This window comes from Suillus plorans (assembly GCF_016647745.1).
Source record: "Suillus plorans strain S12 chromosome Unknown HD556scaffold_14, whole genome shotgun sequence".
Classification (NCBI taxonomy): domain Eukaryota; kingdom Fungi; phylum Basidiomycota; class Agaricomycetes; order Boletales; family Suillaceae; genus Suillus; species Suillus plorans.
This window is the reverse complement of record NW_024537398.1, coordinates 170,736-192,300: the sequence shown is the minus strand read 5'-3', so window position 1 is coordinate 192,300 and position 21,565 is coordinate 170,736. Positions and strand designations below refer to the sequence as shown.

At 47.1% G+C, this 21,565-nt stretch overlaps 5 protein-coding genes across 5 annotated transcripts; 3 read left to right on the top strand and 2 right to left on the bottom strand.

Moving 5' to 3' along the window:
- Positions 1-2,046: 2,046 nt before the first annotated feature.
- On the top strand, positions 2,047-4,564 carry HD556DRAFT_1430917 (general substrate transporter; the record flags this gene model as incomplete). Its single annotated transcript, XM_041304948.1, has 17 exons — positions 2,047-2,110; positions 2,162-2,242; positions 2,300-2,359; positions 2,408-2,445; positions 2,496-2,637; positions 2,689-2,776; positions 2,870-3,025; positions 3,075-3,117; positions 3,181-3,395; positions 3,449-3,496; positions 3,549-3,597; positions 3,656-3,752; positions 3,801-3,866; positions 3,923-4,044; positions 4,094-4,171; positions 4,227-4,296; positions 4,356-4,564. 17 exons carry the CDS (start codon positions 2,047-2,049, stop codon positions 4,562-4,564), a joined length of 1,626 nt encoding a protein of 541 aa, XP_041162916.1.
- Positions 4,565-5,149: 585 nt separating this feature from the next.
- On the bottom strand, positions 5,150-5,464 carry HD556DRAFT_1189875 (uncharacterized protein; the record flags this gene model as incomplete). The annotated part of the gene is made up of 1 exon (XM_041296143.1): positions 5,150-5,464. A coding segment is annotated over one exon (315 nt), but the record flags the coding sequence as incomplete, so codon positions are not given.
- A 5,012-nt stretch (positions 5,465-10,476) lies between these two features.
- On the bottom strand, positions 10,477-12,507 carry HD556DRAFT_1525693 (uncharacterized protein). Its single transcript, XM_041309283.1, has 11 exons — positions 12,350-12,507; positions 12,280-12,299; positions 12,213-12,227; positions 12,128-12,166; positions 12,040-12,068; positions 11,968-11,981; positions 11,650-11,709; positions 11,457-11,591; positions 11,173-11,404; positions 11,061-11,115; positions 10,477-11,009 (listed from the first exon to the last, which is right to left on the bottom strand). Exons 1-11 carry the CDS (start codon positions 12,399-12,401, stop codon positions 10,806-10,808), a joined length of 855 nt encoding a protein of 284 aa, XP_041162914.1. The 5' UTR covers positions 12,402-12,507; the 3' UTR covers positions 10,477-10,805.
- A 926-nt stretch (positions 12,508-13,433) lies between these two features.
- On the top strand, positions 13,434-14,680 carry HD556DRAFT_1306152 (uncharacterized protein; the record flags this gene model as incomplete). Its single annotated transcript, XM_041299879.1, has 10 exons — positions 13,434-13,506; positions 13,657-13,676; positions 13,729-13,743; positions 13,798-13,836; positions 13,896-13,924; positions 14,047-14,078; positions 14,137-14,142; positions 14,246-14,305; positions 14,439-14,474; positions 14,583-14,680. The coding sequence occupies 10 exons, from the start codon at positions 13,434-13,436 to the stop codon at positions 14,678-14,680; spliced, it is 408 nt and encodes a 135-aa protein (XP_041162913.1).
- A 5,155-nt stretch (positions 14,681-19,835) lies between these two features.
- HD556DRAFT_1525692 (uncharacterized protein) lies at positions 19,836-21,563 on the top strand (the record flags this gene model as incomplete). Its single annotated transcript, XM_041309282.1, has 13 exons — positions 19,836-19,908; positions 19,971-20,003; positions 20,057-20,076; positions 20,127-20,141; positions 20,195-20,233; positions 20,289-20,317; positions 20,376-20,389; positions 20,445-20,480; positions 20,655-20,714; positions 20,772-20,906; positions 20,962-21,193; positions 21,250-21,307; positions 21,366-21,563. The coding sequence occupies 13 exons, from the start codon at positions 19,836-19,838 to the stop codon at positions 21,561-21,563; spliced, it is 942 nt and encodes a 313-aa protein (XP_041162912.1).
- Positions 21,564-21,565: the final 2 nt, after the last annotated feature.

The window sequence follows — 21,565 nt, the reverse complement described above, 5'->3', positions numbered from 1 at the left end:
TTTCCATGCTGCGAAACGTTCACTTGTGCCCTCATCGGAATTATCATCGTTTGCTTTCCTCGTCTATATTCTGTTCATTGCGCGTTAGCACAATTCAGCGGCTCGCTACCACCTGGAATAGATTTGACTTATTTGTAGCCCATCAAGCTTTCAAGGACTGGTCAATTCTAAAAGCTCGTGTTCACTTGGGAACTGAGTATAGCGACTCAAGTTATTTAAGTCTTGAGCGCTTCGTTTCTGCCTCTGTAAATTAGCCCAAGCCCGAAGAAGGCCAGATGTGTCTGGCTCATAGTCTATCGCACTGTTAACAATGATCAGTTTCAGAGTGGGGTCCGGCATCAACAGCAGAAGTAGTCACCACATGATGGTTATGTTGTGTCACAACGGACATGGACAGTATTCTACTCCAGTGGGCAGTTACGATCACGGGAAAGTACTGCCTGCACACACCACGCAATCCCAAAACCAATCAGTCGCCGCCACAAGTCCCATAACGAAGACAAGCCAATAGTGCACAGATCGCTACGGTTTCCTCCCCGTTGATGCAAAGATCGGATTGTGCTCTAAACAAGCGATCAAAAGCTGCAGGACCAACACTGCCAGAGTACCGGCATGCTAAGAATATCGAAAAAGAGACGCTCGCCGATACACATAACGAAAGTCTTGGTCAATGATATATTGAATTTGCACTTCCGCCAAGGGATAGCATTAAAGAAAGTACGAAGGGCCGTCGAAGACTTGTGACTGTCCTGTGGAAGATAGAGCAAGCCGTTCATAGACTTGCTCGTCAAAATCCGGAGTGAAAAGCTCCTTATGAGGGCCTTGCTTTCATTGCTGTACACTTGTTCACCGTCGAAAATTGACGTTGACGTTCAACATGGAACGTAAGACAGTTGAAGTTGACGTGACGTTGACGTTCAACATGGAACGTATGAAACGCTGAACTGGAACGTTGAACTGGGACGTTGAATGATGGGAACTGACAGTGATAACGCGTGATTTCGAAAGTCACCGGCTAACAGCCGGCATCCGGTTCCAACCAAGGGCCGTCGATGAATCTTGCCGAGTGAAGGCGGACTGGGGAGAGAACATATCCAAGTAGGCCAGCTTTACATGATGATTACCGAGACCGATTTCACGGTCTCCAGTGGCGTCAGCTACGATCTTGTCCAGAATCCATAGAACATATTTGTAATGGGGGCATGGGGACTGTGGAGAATGCATTCGACTTTGCGAAACCACCGGGGGTGTTAACGAGGGACTAGTGCCGGCAGTCACGGAATGGATTGGCTATCTAGAGACACATCAACGTAGCACACCTGGAGTGCCACTGGCAAAACATGGTTTTACCAAGTTCTGCCAGTTTCTGCCCACGAGGAGTCACGTCACTTGACCTCATTTAGATCTTCTAAAGGTCCCGATAAAAGTAGCGACGCCAAATTTCTTGTACTGCAGTTTTTTACACAACATCCTTGCAGGACTGCAAGGCTGTACTACATATATCGGGTAGTGATCATGCATCATGCGCCGCCTTGTTGTTTCTCATTGCTGCTGTCAGGAGAGACTGACGCTGAAATCAAAGATTCGGCGCTATTACTCTTATTGGTTCTCATTGGTCTGGCGCATATCCGAGTCCTGGTCATTCAAAACACAAAAATTGAAGCAAAGTCAAGTTGCGCACTTGACTTCATTTAAAGCCTGTACTACTGTGTAACCATGATTGGTTGGCACAAGTAGGGAGTCCCGGGTAAATAAGGGAAACAAGGGAAACCAAGGTATTGTGACATACCTCCCAGGCTCCAGCGCATATCTATTGATTGGTGCCCTCGCCACCGTAATGCCACGTTTCAAGATCTCACCTCCCTTCAAATGTACTGCATAGCCTACTACACACAGCGAGGTCCAGAATACGGTTGATCCTTTCAACACTGCCCAGGAAAAGTGTGTCCGCGGTCTCATATTCCTTATAAATACCCCACAAACCATCATTTAATCACCGTGGTTTTCACGTCCCCTTGTACACCAACTCAACGTCAGTCCATCTTGATGCCAGTCCCGCAATGGACGATCACAGACTTCACTTATCGGGAGTCGTGGTGGAAGAATCGTGGTACGAACTTCGTTAAGCGCATACAAATTAATAATGTCCTTGACTACCCAGCCATCCTGATACTAAATATCTGTTTGATATTACCCCTCTTATCATCGACCCTTAATGGCTTTGACTCATCCATGATGAATAGTAAGTCACGCAACATTTTTTATCATGATCGTGGACTGTTGACTTGTGCTCCCTTAGATTTGCAAATCTTGCCCGGTTGGCAAGAGTACTTCCATAAACCGCACGGCATGAAGTTAGGTACGCAGCTGCTCGCTTTACTGTAACAGTTCTATTTACGGTCGTTAGGACTCATCAACTCCGCACATAGTATTGGCATCCTCAGCGTAAACCGTAGCACTGTTCGCATCGCTACAAAGCTCATACTGGTTCTTAGGGAACTCCATTTTCTCCTTACGTGTCTGACCTATTAGGACGGCGAGCAGCTATGTTTATCGGGGCAGCCGTCATGCTAGCTGGCGTTCTCACCCAAGCCTCATGTACGACCATCCAAGTCTTCCTTGGCGCTCGTGTGCTTAGTATGATGCGCAATCAAAAGTCCACCCATTTACTCATCCTCCATTTCTCAGTCGGCTTAGGGATGGCTTTTTCTATCAATGCTGCTCCCTTACTCATCAGCGAACTTAGCTATCCAACGCATGTGCGCAAAATCATCTCGTATCTCATTCTTCAACTCTAATTCCATTCAAGCGCGGAAAAATGACCTCTCTCTACAATTCGTTGTGGTACTCTGGCAGCGTCATTTGTAAGTGAGATCCGGCGTCACACATTTGATCTTCTCACATGTCTGTCAGCGGCTTGGATCTGCCTAGGAAGTTATGATGGTTCGGGGACGTCAGCATGGTCATGGAGGGTCCCTTCATTCGTTCAAGCAGCCATTCCTATCATTCAGATGTCGCTAATATGGTAAGATTGTTAGCTCATGCCCTACTTAAAAGTGACTCAGCGCCTTCAGGTTTATCCCAGAGAGTCCTCGGTTTCTAATGGCCAAAGGCTTGGTGAGCATTCACGAGGATACCTTCCATCAAGTAGATCATACAACGTTCATCGTTTATTTTCAGGAATCGCAAGCTGCCCGTGTTCTCGCTCGGTGCCATGCAAACGGGGGAGACGAACGCAACCCTCTAGTAGCTTTTGAGTTGGCTCAAATCCGACATGCTTTGAACCTCGAACGAGAGTACGCCTCCGGCAAATCCTACCTGAGGTGCTTCTCGACTCCCGGCAACAGACAGCGCATGTTTACCATTATATGGATCGCAGTATTCTCGCAGTGGAGGTTTGATCAGTTTCGTTCTGGTTTGATGATTGTCGTTGATCTTCGTATCTCAGCGGTAATGGTCTGGTGTCGTATTACTTCAACACAGTCTTGGATAAAGTGTACGTTTTCGAGGATTTCAGATGGTACATAGCCTGATATACGTTTCAACAGCGGGATCACCCAGACTAGAACGAAAGCAGCCATTAACGGCGGTTTGCAGGTTCATCATGGTCTTTCAGAAGCGAAACTCAAAATTGATGCGCATTTCATGCGTTCAGATTTTCAATTTAGCTAGTGCGCTGGTGGGCGTGATGGTGGTGGACAAACTAGGGAGAAGGAAGACTTTCTTGATTTCAAACATTGGCATGCTGACGGGTCAGTACTATTCCGTGACGCTGAATCGAAGGCTTATCATCTGTCCAGCTTTCTCTATGTGGACGGTCACGACCGCTCTTTTCAGTCAGTCCGGAAATGTAGCAGCTGCGAGAGGCATGTTCAACACCTTGCATATACGCTGACGCAAGCTAATGATCAAGCTCGAATAGCTACCGTGCCGCTCATTTTCATATACTTTTTCTTCTACGACTTGGCGTATACTTCGATGCTTGTGTTGTATACGCTCGAGATCCTGCCTTATAATATCCGTGCTAAAGGGTTTGCAATCATGGTCGGTCGCTTTCGTCTCTTCTCTGAACGCTGCCTGACGTTGCATACAGAACATCGTTCTCTATTCGACCAATGCTTTCAACTCGCTCGTCAATCCAGTGGCACTGGAAACCATAGGATGGAAATACGCAAGTCATCAGATCTCATTCATGCGATTGATTGATCGACCTTTTTCTCGTACAGTACCTCTTTTACTGCGGATGGCTTATCTTGGAACTCCTATTCGCGATGGTGTATATCATCGACACGAGAGGTGATTGTTATCTCTTCGACTCGTCGAGCTCTCATAAATTGTGTGTTTTCTTTCCTCAGCTCGCACTCTCGAAGAAACCGCCGCTTTGTTCGACGGAGTTAAAGTCCGTCGGGGTATCATGGAACGGACGGATGAAACTGCCATGAATCTGCCTCCATACCCCAGACTTCAGGACAGTCCTGAAGCAGGGCAGACCTGGAGGAGTTCTGCTTCGCCATCGCATTTCGAAGCTCAAACTGGAGAATCTGTTGTTGGGTTTGCCCGATAAATTTATGATTACTGTTTCACGATTATTGTATGTATTAAGCGCGCTCAAGTGCTGCAGAGTTGTGTGTATTTTTGGAGTTAGCTGATTGGGGCGATCAGACAGCGAAAGCGGGGTGTTGTTCTTATTGAGTTTCTAGGTCATTTTGTCGATGATGTGTACCTTGAGGATTATGATGGTTTTTCGCCTCTCCTTCGCCACCTCGCTATGACGTTACCAAGTCCAGGCGCTTTCTGACTGCTCACGGATCATCACTGCCCACTAATGCAACGCAGGTCGACTAGATATGGGAGAATTTCTCGTTACATTGCCTTGTCCATCGTTACGTGCTCTGACAAGCCAGCAATCATGAGTTACGCAGTCAGCTCTTCAATAAATGGTTCGCTCGTGGACCGGATGTTAGGTATAGAATAGAATACAACGTATGATACAATGTACACTCGCTGTCACGTCTAAAATGTATCTGAAATCTCCATGATGGATATATTCCTTCGGTCATCGCCGGTACTAAGGTCTACAAGTATTGATGTTAGCAAATGCGACAACTGGAAAGGACTATGAAGAGACTCACCCGTCTCGATACCTCTGCCAATCTTGTCCATGTGCCATGCGGCTCAAATCAAGCTCAGCGCCTCCTCTAGGTATCACCAATGCAGTCTGAGGACTATAGAATGGGTGGCGAGAAGCGGGTGGCACCCAGAATAACAGCCGATGTTTGGGCCCAACCATCCACCCACTGTCACGATCCAGTAAAAAGCGGGTCGAGCCGCGGTCGTCATGGGATGCTCCCTCCATTAGCTCAGAGGTGTTGCGCAGCGCATGGATGGAGTTGGGGGAGAAGCAAATGAAGTGATTGCTCCGAGTGTTCAACGTCATGGTAGTGGTGGCCTCGATATTGGGATGTTCATTTGACAATGATGGATGATCTGACTCGGTGGACTGTTGTGACTGCTGCATCGTGGTGGCATCCCACAGCCGAACTGTGTTATCGTCTGAACCACTGACGATGCGAGTGCCGTCCGGCGAGAACGAGACCGAGGGAACGCTACTGGTGTGCCCCCGCAAGGGCTCACCGACTGGCTGACCGGTCGCAGCATCCCACAGCCAAACTGTCTTATCCGAAGAACCACTGACGATGCGAGTGCCATCCGGCGAGAACGAGACCGAGTAAACATAATCAGTGTGCCCCCGCAAGGGCTCACCGACTGGCTGACCAGTCGCAGCATCCCACAGCTGAACTGTCTCATCCAAAGAACCACTGACGATGCGAGTGCCGTCCGGCGAGAACGAGACCGAGAGAACGCTACTGGTGTGCCCCTGCAAGGGCTCACCGACTGGCTGACCGGTCACAGCATCCCACAGCCAAACTGTCTTATCCGAAGAACCACTGACGATGCGAGTGCCGTCCGGCGAGAACAAGACCGAGAGAACATAATCAGTGTGCCCCCGCAAGGGCTCACCGACTGGCTGACCGGTCGCAGCATCCCACAGCCGAACTGTCTTATCGTATGAACCACTGACGATGCGAGTGCCGTCCGGCGAGAACGAGACCGAGCGAACATAATCAGTGTGCCCCCACAAGGGCTCACCGACTGGCTGACCGGTCGCAGCATCCCACAGCCGAACTGTCTCATCCGAAGAACCACTGACGATGCGAGTGCCATCCGGCGAGAACGAGACCGAGTAAACAGCACTGGTGTGCCCCCGCAAGGGCTCACCGACTGGCTGACCGGTCGCAGCATCCCACAGCCAAACTGTCTTATCGTCTGAACCACTGACAATGCGAGTGCCGTCCGGCGAGAACGAGACCGAGAGAACATAATCAGTGTGCCCACTGAGCACGGTCTGAACAGCCGGCCAGTTCATATCACGTCCAGATGCTACCCGAAAAATATTCGCAAATCGCGCAGAAACCATTCTGGAGAGCGGAGAGTTGGTGGGCAAGAATGGGAGTGCTGATACATACAGATGCGGTGTGCTGTGTAAAATCATGCTGCCGAAGACTTGAATGAATCTCTGGACATCCGTTGCAGTCGACGAGACATCTTTGAAGTCGGAATGGCCCTGATGTTGCGCGTCAGCGCTTTATCTGACACTCCGTAGCGATGTACTCACCTTTAGCCACTGATGAATGAGCGAAATGGCAGAAACGGCACCACTAAGAGCACCGATCAGGGTGAGTAACTCGAGCCAGAAAAACACCCGCTCGTGGTCGAAGAACAATTTCATTTCTTTGGCGAGCTCCTTGTGGAACGCTGTGGTTCGTACGTGCGACGTCCAGAATCGAGAGGAATATGACAGATCTGAGGGGATACATTTTTCGACTCGTTCTTGTAGTCCAGGATCTTCACTATTAGGTAGATGCGATGACTTTAAATCACAGATATTGAAGCGTAGGCCGTGTTCCATCACTCGAAGCGACGCGAATGCAAGGTTACGTTGAGCCTTTGATAAGTCGACGAAAAACTCGCTGGATGGTTCATCTGTCAAGAAATCGCGGAAGGATGCGTGAAGGGGTCGGATTGGGGAATCTGGATTGGTGGTACCGCTGAGGAGGGAGCCCATGTTTTTTACAACAACCTCCACGTCGAAATTGTCCTCTTGAGTTGGAAAGTAGCGCCTCATGGCGTTCAGGGAAGTTAAAGGAAGGGGTTCTGCTGTGGCTAGTATTTGTCCCATCACCGAGCGGAATCTCGCTAGCGCCATCGAACGCGATTTCTGTGAATGCTGGACATGGCTAGATGTATCCTTGGGCATGCTATTTGTTAAAATGAGGCCGTACATGCTGTGCAACAGCATGCTTCTCTCAGCAGGATCGCGTGACACTACGGCGTTGTAGCAATCATTTGGAGATAGTCCTACGTGGGACTCTTTGATATACTCGCAGGCAAGACGCGCCCACTCGAAAAGTCCGTCAGCTTTTTCAGCGAGGACCGCGAGCTGTCTGTGCCGGAAATCTAGCTTCTCCAACTCCTTGGATACGTAAGTATGGATGTCGCGCTTTGCGTCTGCTGTTGGAATATCATCCATGGACACCTGTCGAATATGTTCAACGCCACGAAACTCGTCTTCGATGTCACCGAGCGGGCGAGAGGTGACGATGAAGCGGAAGTTGTGTGGGAGATTCGTGATTTTGGGAACGTCGGAATTTTGATGTGTGCCAGCTAGAATGCGGAGGAGGTCTCTCCGCGTCTCTGCTCCGCCGCTCTCGTCCAGCGCATCGACCATGATCACAATGGGTCCCGCGGTGGGCCCAGATGACTTCTCCAGCGGTTCGATCAAAAGCTTCTGCCACTGCTGGGTGATATCCGCCGTATTCTTCAGCGAACTCGAGGTCTGAACTGCATCTGCTAATGCCCGCCTCATCTCCGGATCACGGTCAGCGAGGTCGCGCGCAATTGTGGAAAAGATCTTTTCGTGGCGACGGTCCGCTTCTCGCTGACGGTCAAAAGAGTAGCACGAACCGAGCCCCCCCACGTCGTTGAAACACTTAGCGATGGTGTGGCCGATGGCCGACTTTCCCGTACCTGCAGGGCCGGATAACCACAGCACGCGTGGATCGTTGTCCCCAGTGCTGTTGACCCATTCCATAATATGGGAAAGGATTTCTGTGCGCGTCCCTTGAAGACATTGTTTCCTGGTATCCAGGCCTGCGCCAGCTGCATAAGTCATACCACTGAGATCCAGTATGTCTCCTGAAAAGGTATGAGTATATGTCAAATCACAAGCACGTCTGAACGCGTACCCATACGGTGGATATGTATGGCTACGTCGTGAGCCACTTGGTCCCGGAATCTTTGCATGAGCGTATCCAACACGTCACTGTACTTTTGGATCATATCATTTGTTTCTGACACGATGTTCTTTTCGAGTCTCTTCCCTGTGACAATAGTAGAAACTTGAGACGGTGCAAAGTGTAACAGTTTGTTAATACTCACAAAAGTTCTTGGTCTCCGAATAATTTTTGATAAATTGAGCGCATTCAATGGTCTGCTGAGAGATCTGTCCGAGGATAATGCGCATCGACGAGATTTGGTCAAGCATCTGACTTTGTGTTATAAAGCCGTAAACTTGACACAACTTCTCGAGAAGTTTGAGTACCGCTGTGTCGCGGCCTGCTTGAGCTAGAATGATCTGCGCAAATGATTGCTTAGCGATGTAAGATGGGAAGAGATGAAAAGAGAACGTACTTTAGCTGCACAAGACAACACGCCCAGCGCCATCTTTGCATATGGATGTAACTGTGGGACAGCATTAGTTCGGTTCTCATAGAGGAGAAGGCCCATACATCCGAGATCTTTCCGACAACAGCATCGAATATCCTCAGTGGTTGGAGATATGTGTCCTCCAACTTGTCTGCGATATGGAGATCCTCTTGTGCATTCTTGCCAGCAGATGCAGCAGTTATCGCACGTCCCGAAGGTGAATGCATTTGCTCCATAGCACCTTGTGCATCCCAAAGTGCTGATTGGATATCATCCTCCACTTTTACACCAGACGGACCAGCCTGAGCCTGCGCGACCACCGAAATTTAGAGAAAGCACAGAAACAAAAGGATAGGTATGGGAACCCACCTCAATATTCGGGGTCGATGAAGCACTTTCCTCAGGACAGGTATTTGGGGGAGCAGGGCTATGGCTGCGGGAATCCTTCGAGCGCTTGTTGCAATGTTAGTCGTATTCAAGGACACTCATTACACATGCTCGTGGACTCACCCTCCCTAACTTTTTCGCATCTTCCTTAAGCTTCTTCAGAAACTGGCCGATTTTACCACGGGGTCTATGCTAGACGAAGGATGCGTCGATGTCAGCGTTTGGAGTGGAGTGAACTAAGAGATCCTCGTACCGAGGTTTCACGAGCTGTTGCTTTGCTAGATGTCTGGATTGCTTGGGTTGAATCCCTCGATGAATGACCGCCTCTGCTCATCGTGAATGGTGGTTGAATCGAAGCGATACGAAGGTTCCACGTAAACCATTGTTGCATGCCTCAAGGAAGCCTGGAGGCAGTTGCGAGCCGTAAGGCCTAAGCCATAAATAACCATTTGAATTTCAACCTCATTCGGTTGCTCTGCGGTGTGCATGACCGTCGGCTGTGGATGTCGATGAAGCTTATGTGTGCACACTGCACAGTGCAGGTCGGGGACGATGGATGACTGTGACGAAGTACATATTTCAATTTCAATGAGTGCAAGCATAGTATATTCCTTACAAATACCCTATGACCATGACTTTTACGTCCCCTTACACGTGTTCACCAATAGACGTCGACGATCGCAGATTTCACTTATCGAGATTCGTGATGGAAGAATCGTGGTACGAGCTTCGTTAAGCGCATACAAATCAATAATGTCCTTGACCGGTTGACCGCCCAGCCAATAAGCCTGCAGGCCTGAAGCCAGGCCTGGTACACCACTGGTGATTAATACCGCTCTTATCATCAACGCTTGATGGTGAATATTTGAATGAAGACGTTCGTACTAAATATGCCATGCGCACAGTGCTTGACCGGATCACCAAACGGGTTGATATCGATGCCAAAATGGTAACCGTAGGTCCGAATTGCCCATCAGTCCATCACAAATAGAAATATATATCCTAGTTGATGTTCTGCTAAACACCGAAGATACGGCGCAGATTTTATAAAGAGGACAGTATTTGAGGAAAAGAAGAGCTGGACGTGAGTATGATCATATCTTCGTGTTCATTTGTATTGATGCGAGCGCGAGGCCAGACTCGTCTTTGAAGCTCAAACTGAAGAATCTGTTGTTGCGTTTTCCCGATAAATTTATGATTACAGTTCACGGTCATTGTATGTACTAGTAAGAGCGCGCAAATGCTGCAGAGTTGTGTTTATGTTCGGAGTTGGCTGATTGGGGCGATCAAACAGAGGCAAGTGGCGCGTTATTCTTATTGGGTTTCTAGGTCATTTTGTTGATGTTTGTTCACCTTGGGGCTTATTCCCTCTCTGGCTACAACATGAGGCCTCGAGGCCTGAGTACAGGCGCTTGAAGACTGCTGATGGATCATCACTGCAGTCTCATGTAATGCAGATCGACTAGATATAGGTTTGTGCGTTTCCTGCGTATTTGCTTCGATCGATCAAAACAGGGAAGCTCGTGCTATATCTCGCAACCTATCGTCTAAACAGCCGCTCCACATGTCCGTAACTTTGAATAAATAGAAGCAATTCTCCCGCTCTCTGCAGAGCATGTCCAACAAGTGTAATTTACAACGAACATTTCCCATTATACACTGCTGCTAGTTGGCACGTGCACGCGCTCCTGAAAAGCGATTGAAGTCATGATACTTGCTGTGTCAGAGTCGGTCACGAGCTTAGCGTTGAATTCTCGAATACTGAGGATCAGCCGCGGTCCTAGCACAAATATCTGGATGAACGTGAAAATTTGAAGAAAGCCAACATAAATCTGCGTTTCCAAGGAGAATTGATCCTATAGAAATAATGAATCATGTTCACAAATGTCACCAGCAGATCGGCATACCGATGAGAGCGTTGGGGACAAAAGACCGATTTGGAAGCAAGAAACAACAAAAAAACTAAGATGTCCAGAGCTTCAGTAGGAAAACAAAACCGGAATCATATTATGAGCTCACCTTGCAAAGTAAATGACGTGAAATTTCATCAACACAGTGAAACAGTCCTCGATAATCCCTCCAGCAGAATGTCGTCGCAGTTCACGGAAGTGTATTACAGCAATCCGAATTGCGAGATACAGTGCAAGAACCTCCCACACAATAGCGAATATCCAAGTCATGGAACTCAGAAGTGAGGTATCGTCCATATTGTTGATCATGCATTGATAGGTGTCGGAGAGAATGAATGCCTCTGGTATTCATCGATGAGTATCATGCACACTCTGATCTACGAGTAAGCGTACCCATCGAAGTATGCTTGATCCCTATTGCGGTGACCGCTCCGTTGAAAATGTTGTCAGCCAGGAAGATGGTGACGAGAAATATTAGCATCTTTCGGGATCGTCGATACATGGCATATAGTCGAGCGATCATGATGACTTGCAGGATGATTCAGTGAAATAGATACCACTGAGGTCTTGCAACTGCAAAGCTTACCGCAAAGTATCGGAAATGCCACAACGATTGTCAAATCCTGTACGATGTACAGATTCCGGCCTGAAGAATTCAGTTAGAGATCAACCTCGCGTGAATCGCACACTCCAGATAGCCTCACATCTGTGGTGGTCATTGAAGCGAACCAATGAGCTGATCGCGACTCACACTCACCCCTACAGAGCGCTGCGGTTAATTGGGGTGGATAGAGGGTATCGGCCCGTGCAGAAGACTCACTGCATCTGTTACCGAAATTGTTGGAACACTAACTTCATACCACCGGTCAGAAAAGATGAACACAGTGGGTGTGAAGAGACATACACAGCATACTGATGCTGATTGTGAGAGATGGATCATTAGAACAAGGTCAGTTGCTGAACCTTCTCAACATACACAGCATATAACATTCCAAGATAGCGCACCTATGATACTTTCAAGTCAGCATAACTTTCCAACCACACTTCTAACGCAAGCTACGTACACTGAGATACAGAAAGGTCATAAGGGACCAGCGTTGCCTCTGTCACGAATCAATCGTTGTTCTTCTGGTGCGGAACTGTGCTCACCCAGACAAGCTCGATCTATAAAACCAACTTCAGCTAGATGGCTGCTCTGATCATGGAATATACCTACCTCTTGTGCAAGTGTCAGGGCTAGAATTACCATGAATATGAGCACGTTTGTGAAAGATTATCTTGCTCACCCCAATCGTATATCACCCCAGCACAAATAGCAACTGCGTAACCATAGACCATTAGATCGAGACACCGTCGTCATCGTTCAATTAGCTCTCGACAAACCTATAAAATAGCTGCCAATGCGAGTCGCATTGATGAGTGGCCACCAACTGGGATCATTCGAGATTATCATAGCGTTAGAAGGTGGGTGCGAGGAAGCGGAGAACTTGTTGGATAAATGATGAAGACGTTCGTACTAAATATGCCATGCAGTGCTTGGATCCAAACGGGTTGATATCATATCATAAGGATGCCAAAATGATAACCGTAGGTCCGAATTAATGCAGTGAACTTGTCAAAAGGCCCATCAGTTTTTGCATCACACCGATCTGGTAAACTATTAGTGATGCTGTCACATGACCGAGAGAACGTGGCACTTTTTCCTTGAGTGATGTCACCACTCAAGGAAAAAGTGCCATGTGGCTTGCATCACGTAAGTCAGAAAAAACACTTGATTCAATCTTCGTGTTCGTTTGTTGATGGCGATGCTAGATATCGACGAGCACATCATTTCGTCTGAATTTGAAACTACAAGGCGCAAGTTGCGACCTAATTTGGATGTGACATTTGCAATTTTGCATATCTCAGATACCCATCATGTGTATGATTGATTTGGTGTTACGCAAAATCGCGTTTTACATCAGAGCCACACTGCGCTGTCTGTACTTGTGACATCATAGCCCGATGGCCGCAACAAAGAACAACGAGGAGTAGGAGAATTGGGTATGTAAAAGTGTGCTCTGAGAGCAGCCCGGGTGAGACAGTTAAGTTATCCTTTCGCTTCATTCGAATCTCCCCTACTTTTCGTTTCCGACTTTTCTCCTTTCATCCCAACAGAATGTGACCGTGTCGAGTGACCTTGGACAAGCTGTTTTGCTCCCTTACCCGGGTGAGCAAAGTAGAGACAGAACTAATCGGTGTTCAGGCATTCAAAGCAGGGATATGCGCCATTCCTCTAGTTCTTATTTCGGCAGTAAAGCGCTGCATGGTGGGATATTCAGCACGGACTAACACCACCCGTCACCAGGTTCGCGTTCGTCCTCTAACAGCATGACCCTAGTATCAAATGAATTCCGTTTGGTGGCCGTTCACGCTTTCGACCCAATTACAAGCTATATAGTTGGTTCGTAGAGAACCAGTTAGATGATGCATGACCATATGATGATCTAGTAGCTCCGCGGCCTTTCAGCTGCCTTCTCTTTGGGGTTGAGGTATGATTGGGGTGAGCAAGATAGTATTCAAGTGTCACTGGTATACTTATGGTGCGTTTTAGAATTGATTTTCGGGCGAGAGGTATGTCAGTGTCATTACTAGAGCAACCATCTCGCTGATCACGTATTTACAGGTCGAACTGGTCTGGGTGAGCAGAGTCTCGCATCAGAAAACACACGGTAATACAATTAATGCACGACAGAGGCAACATTGGTCATTCATGACTGTTCTGTATCTCAGTGTACGTATCTCGTGTTGCAAGTGTGGTTGAGACGTTGTACTGACTTGACGACATTCTAGGTTCGCTATGCTGGTATACTGCATGCAATGTATGTTTGGATGGCTAAGCAATTGATGTTTTGTTGATTAGCTGACTTGCATACTCAGCATTAACATGCATTGCATGTCTACTCACTCACATCATATGTTTCCTCTGATCGACAGCATGCAGTATCTCTTCCGAGAATTTCGGTAACAGAATCAGTGAGTATTCTTGACCTCTGCTGGCTATTCATATCCAATTAATTGTACTCCCCTGCAGGCGTGAGTGAGTTACCGAGCCTCCTGGTTCGATATAGTGATCGCCATAGCTGTGAGTTTGTTTAAAGTTATCATGCGAGGCTATTAACCGACATTGCTTGATTTTTCAGGTCGTATAATGTTCGACGCACTAAGTCGGATGAATGTTGCCGTGACTGTAGTATTGGGTGGTGAGCTACGCAGCTGTATTACCTTGACTGGACTGACACAACGCGCAAGTCATCATGATCGCTCGGTGGCATGCCTTGCATCAATCCAGATATCTCTCAGCGTCATCTTCCTGGCTGTCAACATCGCTGACAGTGATCGCCGCAATGGTCATGAGTCGTGTTTCGTCAGGTAAGCTCTAATTTTGGTGAATGGTGGACTAGAATGCGCAAGGCTCGTTTGCAAACACAGAGGCGTTCATTCTCTTCGGCATCACTCAATATGCTTCTGACTTTCAAGTAATCTATTCTGGCTTTGGTGACTTGGATTCTCCCCACTTTATGGGAGGTCCTCGCACTATGCCTCACAGTCCAGATTGCTTTCAAACGCCTCCGTGAGCTGCAGCGACCACTGACAGGATGGCTTAATGCCAGAGACTGTTTCGCGGTGTTAACGAAAACTGATGTCTCTACTTTCAGTTTTGTTGCCGTTTCCGGCTTCATCCTCCCTTTGCATTTCGAACGGCCATAGCGGTATGTCAATGTGACACTGACTTTCGCATGTGACCATCGTTCATCCCCAGTGAAAACTGACTATGACGGGAGGAGTCGTGGTGTGACGATAAGTGATTTTGTCAGCAGCTCGATAGAAAAACATATGAGAACATGATAAGACACGTAGTGAGCGAATCCGCACATTTCAATATATGCGGGGGCGGGTTTCCTCATGCACATAGGTGCTTTTTTAACGTAAAACATATTTGCGCATTTGAACGCATATACTCGTTCCCCTTGCCAGATGGTTGAAAATGTGCGCAAATATGCTCGAATAATATTAGGCACTGTAGCAATGGTGGTACAAAAGTGGTACAAAAAGCTCAAAAACACATAGCGGCTTGAAAACATGACACGCGCGGACAACGGCTCGAAAGCACTCGAAAACATTGTAGGAAATGTGTATGTCGGATCGTGCTGAATCTAATAGAGACATCCTTCGGAGACAGATTTAGTCCATGTATCAGAAGCGACCTAGTAGATGAGACTTACCTTACGGGAGATTCACTAGTAGAGTTGGCTGTCGCAAACTGCTTGCCCCCCGAGGTCCAGAACATCCAAGAATCGTTGGTAACCTGTTGCAAGCGAACGGTTAAAACAACGTCAACAAACAAAAAAGGTCACGCAACAATAGAGTGGCCTCAGTTTTATATCATCCCGCTGTTCTAAACTCGTGTGGTCAGCGCAATCATACCGTCGGATAAGCGACATGTGAGACACTCACAGGGCAGAACCAGTGGAGGAGAATAGCGAGACCTTTAACTCGGAGGTGGGAATGTGGTGGGGAGGAAGAAGGGTCATCAGCAATATCTCACATTTCCTTTTCGGTCTGATTCATATTATTGCTCTGAAAAAAGTCGCTAAGTAAAAAAAGGAAACCTCTGATGTTACTGATTCTACTGATTTCACTTTTTACAAACTTGGTTCAAATCAATATTGTAGTATAAGACGCGAAAGTGAATTAAGTGCGGTAATACATTTTTTTTTGACAAATATGTTAGTATGCGATTGGTAACAATAAAAGATGAATATACTTCGCGCACGGGTCTGGAACAAACAGACACTCTCAGTTGTGCCGCGTGCGCACGAAGGTAAACGTGTACTACTCGAAGTAAGTAAAGGTGAATATGTGAAACTGTGAGTACCTCACCTCAGCCGTGCATGCGAAGGCCAACATCTGAGGTGCGAACCGCTGAACCAGAGTCTTGTGTGGTGCGATTGGTTAGGTTGGGCTGTCCCTAGAGTGTTAACTCTAGGAGGGACAAAAGTGTGGAAGCCGCTCACCCATATAAGACCGATTAATGTGGCTGGTGTGGATGGCGGAGCTTTGAACGGAAGTTGAATTTCGCACGTTTAGGAATAAGCGTGTCGATGCAACCTTTTTGTTATTCACCAGAAGAATGCTTACTACTCGCGGCGTTACCCGCCTCTCACATCTCAGAAGTTGTTGCCTGCCATTCGCAGACTGTGAGTGTGCTGATCCTCCTTCAAGCTCAAGCCATGCTGATAGTAATACCCACCTCTCGGAAGTCGTTGCCCACCGTTTGCAGACTGTAAGTGTGCCGATTCTCCTTCGAGTTTAAGCCATGCTGATCACAGTCCTTTCCCACCAGTCGCAGGTCTGCAGCTTACCTCCCACTTCACCAGCGAGGCAACAGCGAAAACTTGGATCTGTCAGCATCACGGCGTTTTGTACCATTCAAGTTTTTACTGCCGCCACCTTCATATTGCTCTTCATCGTAGTATTACAGTTGAAGTTTTGTTCACTCGCAATTTCGACTGCTTTGTCTAACAGTATTCACTCATTTTCTAAATCCTATTTTAATTGACTTTTTGTCGTGTTTCATTACTTCACTTATTGTACTGAATGATCACTTTTTCATCTTACTACCAGAGCGATAAGTGAAATTAAGACGAAAATAAGAGATCGACTGGTCTGAATAAGTCAGTGTTTGCTTATCCAGCGCTCCTACTTATTTGTGCTTATTAAGTCATTTAAGCACATCAAGTAAATGTGAGAATTTCCTGATGGTGGGGAGAAAGAAGGGTGGGACAACAGAAATTTGGCCCCAACAATTTATGTTGCTTTGGGGTGCCGCACGACCTTCGTAGCTTGCACAAGTTGCAATGACATTGATGCAAAGTTTGTGTTTGCGATGTGCAGTTTGCGCTTTGCGATACGGAATTTGTGCTATTACATAGCTTGACACGAAGATGTTATGCAATGCGAACTTTGCAAAGCTAATAAATGACGAAAATATAAGAAATGAGCACACCTGGCACAGTACTAATACGGTAATTCACGTCTCAGCACATATAGACCTCTCCCGTCATAGTCAGTTTTCACTGGGGTTCATCATCCCTACAGGACGCAATCGTTGCGGAACGTCAGATTTATTTTCGTTTTGCTCAAGCTTCATAGTCACGTTCTGGAACCACGCCTGCTCCTTGGCGTTCAAAAATATCACGCAAAGCTCGTGTCCACCCCAAAACAGGTCCTTGCACGACTTCAATTGCCTTTGAAGAGCATGTGCATGTGTCGACCAGCATCAGCGTGCGGCATGGAAAACGCTTGCTGTGTTTACCGCACGCCGTATTCTTTTAGAAAGGGAGCGAACTCGTTTTTTGTCCAAAGATTTTGTTGTGATACCCATAAGTATAAACTATCTAATATGGATTCTAAGTAAACTTGGTAGGGAACCTACAGGTCTGGGTATATCGTACATGTTTTGAGCGTAAGCAAGGTTTCTGTTAAGCATCGTGACATTGCGGTAAGCTATCCGAATCAAGATTGGACTTTGAGGGTACGAACAAGAAAGAAAAGTTCTCCCAAATGTTGTTAAGAACGGTGCGAGTGGCCGTTAGACACATTAGAGGCTACAGCGGAGGGCCTTGTTTGAACACTGAGAATGCGAGAGTGCTGCTGGAGAAGAAGTATGTGGCACAAGCAGGTAAATGATATGCCAGTCAAGCAATACAGTAAAGGGACTGCATGCCATCTAGTACCAGGACTGACCAGGGGCAGATCAACTCCAAAATACCGGAGGCATCGTAGAGGCGAGTGATGCTTTGAGGGTGATTTGAACGATTTCAAGTTGGTCTGATTGACGATCGGACACATTCGTCGAGTACTGGAACTGTCATACTGGTAATCTGCTTGCTTCATTTTGTCATCGGAGCTGGTGGACAAATACAATCGAGTCAACTATTCAGGAAGGACAGGTGGGATATCTTAGACATGGTAAGGATTTGAATGGGATTCAATCTTTGGTTTCTTCGCAGCGAGAAGGGGAGCCTAAGGATGAGGGAAAAGACTATTGATGGACAAGGCGTGATACAATGAGAAAAACCTTTGACGTCGTTTCAGTGCACGTGGTAGCCCTGGGCTACGGCTCCGAGAATGTATTAAGGTTTGATGAAAGACTCGAGGGTGTTGCGTCATCGAAACAATCATTGCAACGTTGAGTACCTGATAAACGCTACAATTAATAATGTTGAGGTAAATCACTGGACCGGTCACCACAACGACAACACGAAGCCTGATGGCAGTAGGGTAGTAAGTGTCCAGGTGTGCAGTGAACGGAGGTGACATGCAACATCCCATCGCATCTTCCCGAATCCCGTCGGATCCTACACTGTTTATCCAAGCTTTTCCGGTTCCGAAAACATCGCATCCTTCCGGACCAACTTGGACACTTTTACTTCGCAACATGGCTGTCAAAACGCGCGCGGTCGACGCGTAGTATTATCCTATAATTAACTCAAAGTTCGCTTGCGTGTCTTCCTGCTATCGAGTGAGTGTTCGAAATACATGGACCATTCCTGTCGTTCAAGAATGTTAATGAATTGTCGTCTGATAAATAAGTCGTATGTTGACCTAGTACTTACTGAACACAATGTTGCCATATAGGGACTTACATTTGTTGTCTCAAGGCCAGCATACTCGAGCGCAACAGAGTATATGCAACTGGCAAAACTTGAACCACCCCCTTCTTACGCTAGCAACCTCATCCTACTCTTCATCAATCAACCCCCCAAAGTCTATCAGGGCTGTCCCTCGCGGTTGGATAGGCACATAGCGACAGTGCGTGAGCGTACGGTACAGCAACACAACGTGATCAATGTCATGATGTGTTGGCCCTTGGTGTGTACGGCGGATGTCTTCAAGGTTAGGTTTGGTCAAGACTCGAACAACTCAACCATCTGACACGGGTTTACAAACCTAAAGCTCGCGCCTCCAGTCATCGAGATCCATGGATTCACTTGGAAAGTGCCCTCCTTGTCGCTGCTGTCCCTCAAGCAGGTGCCGATAACGTATCCTTTTCTAGATGCGAGCATCACTGTATCGTTCGGTTAAGATGATGATGTGTGGAAAGGGCTCATACATAGTGCATATGCGTGGCGATTCAGCGACAGATGTCGATTTTGTACGATACAATGAATCCGTGCTTAGCATATAGAAGTGGACCAAATATCTTGTGCTTCTCGGTTCGTCTATCTCAATTTTCTAGCTGTCACTATCGTAAACCACTCATACATAGCACCCTAGTTCTGTCTCTTGTCCTACGTTCAAAAATTGCCGTACCTCCGAATCTCTCATTCAACTACTTGCCAAGAGCTCACACTCTATGCATAGCCCAATATCTCCAGCCGCTACAGGTGACCCTGTAACTAAATCTAAGGAATACACGGATTCATGGCACTCTACGGTTCCACAATCAAGTGAACGTTGCGGACGACGGTCATCGACCTTCACACCCACGTTGCAAATTGAAGATTCTGCACTAACCATTTTAGCGTCCTTACGATACGAAAGCCCAATGACTGAGGAAGAGAGCGTAGTTTTCAGCTCCCGCAACTGCAATTTCTACGTGGAGTGTACAGATGTCACCTTTTGATATATCCAAGCACTGGATAGTGGTATACGTATATATAGCGCGAATGTCATCGTCATACGTCCTCCCAGTTCGCCTTTTACCTACACTCATTCTCTACCAGCATGACCATAGTTTCAGATGACCCCACTTGGTGGCCGATCATCGATGCCAATCGTTTTTTAAGTTATTTTTTAGGTTCGTGGAGAGCAGTTAGATGTTGAAGCTGACTCGATCTAACTTTGGCTGCGGTTTCGCAGTTGCCGCCTTCGTTGGAGTGACGTATGATTGGGGTGAGCATGATAATATTGCAGCACTAGTGTTGATGTCTTACGAGTATTTTCAGCACTTACCTTCGGACAAGAGGTATGTCCATGCTATGACCGGAGCAGCTCTCACTAAGAAACCTTTGGTAGGTTGAATTGGTCTGGGTGAGTAGAGTCTTATGTCAGAGGAACAACCATGAAAATAAACTTAATTACAGAGACAGCGCTGGTCTCTAATGACAGTTCTGTATCTCGGCGTATGTAGCTCGTTTGTCACGGTTGTCATGTCGTGCTGACTTGAAAGTATTTCAGGTGCGCTACCTTGGAATCTTACACGCTGCGTATGCTCAGAAAGCTAAACACTCGATGTTGTATTAATTATCTATCTCTTACAATCAGCCTGAACGTGCTGGGTATGTCTCCTTGGTATATTCGCTGTCTTTGTTTCTTCTGACCAACGGCATACAGCCAGTATTCCGACCGTCTGGCTGACAGATACAGTGAGTCTTCTGCACAGATGCCTACTATTCGCCTCTTGTTAACCATGGCACCCTGTAGGAGTGAGTGCGGTTCTTTACTAACTTCTTGGTTTCCTAATGACTGTCACGCTATACTTCCACAGATGTGAGTGTGTTTGGAGTCCGCTACCCGAGGCCGATCACTGACTGAATTCGCCAGGCTGGGTTGTGTACGTCTCATGGAATTGGACGGGTGTTGTGGTGTTTGCAATGCTGTGGGGTGAGCTTGGGACTTGTGAGACCTCGATGATATTTTCTGACTGAAACATGCTGCCAGTCATCATCATCACTCGGTTGTATGCCATGTATCAGCGATCCAGAAAGATACTGATATCTCTCATTGTCACCTTCCTGGCCGTCAACATCTACGACGGAGTAGTAACCACAATTATAACGAAGAATATTTTAGGAGGTACGCTTGATTGTGATGAAAATGCACGTGTATGGGGCTCAATGATGAATACCAGAGGAACTCAATCTCTCCGGCACTTATCAGTGCTCGTTTTCCTATACACAAGATATGCCACTTCTGTCTTCCATGACTTGGATACTCGGCACCGTGTGGGAGGTCCTCACATTATGTCTCGCAGTCTGGATTGCGGTCAAACACTTCCGTGAACTGCGACAACATTCGGCAGGAGGAATTATCGGGGATTGTTTCACGGTGTTAATGAAAACTCACATTGTTTACTTTGCTAGGTAAGCTCATGTTGCGATTATTGTTTCTTTTTTTACTGAAGGGTCGGACGTCCTAGCTTTATTGCCGTCTCTTGCGTCGAGCTTGTTCTTGATTTTTCTCCAACACTCTCAACAGTACGTCGATGTTTCACTTACGACCTCTCCATGCTACCATGTTTCATCGTTTTTATAGGAATATACTTTGAACACTCTACTTTATGCTGGGTTTCTTCAGATTTTGGAGATCGTGCAGTTTGTGCTAGGACCACGCCTGATTCTTAGTGTTCGAGAATATCACGCCAAGCTCGTGACCGATTCGGACGCAGCAACTGGTATGGCCTCAATTGCTTTCCAGGAACGCGTGCATATATCGACTGGCAGTAGTGTGTAACT

What these genes read in the sequence shown, in the direction of transcription:
- HD556DRAFT_1525693 (XM_041309283.1), bottom strand. Translation starts at nt 12,401, where the DNA reads ATGGTCTATGGTTACGCAGTTGCTATTTGTGCTGGGGTGATATACGAT. An exon ending in GGCATTTCCGATACTTTGCG is followed by an intron (nt 11,592 to 11,649) that starts GTAAGCTTTGCA and finishes TCATCCTGCAAG; the next exon opens with TCATCATGATCGCTCGACTA. An exon ending in GATCAAGCATACTTCGATGG is followed by an intron (nt 11,405 to 11,456) that starts GTACGCTTACTC and finishes GATGAATACCAG; the next exon opens with AGGCATTCATTCTCTCCGAC.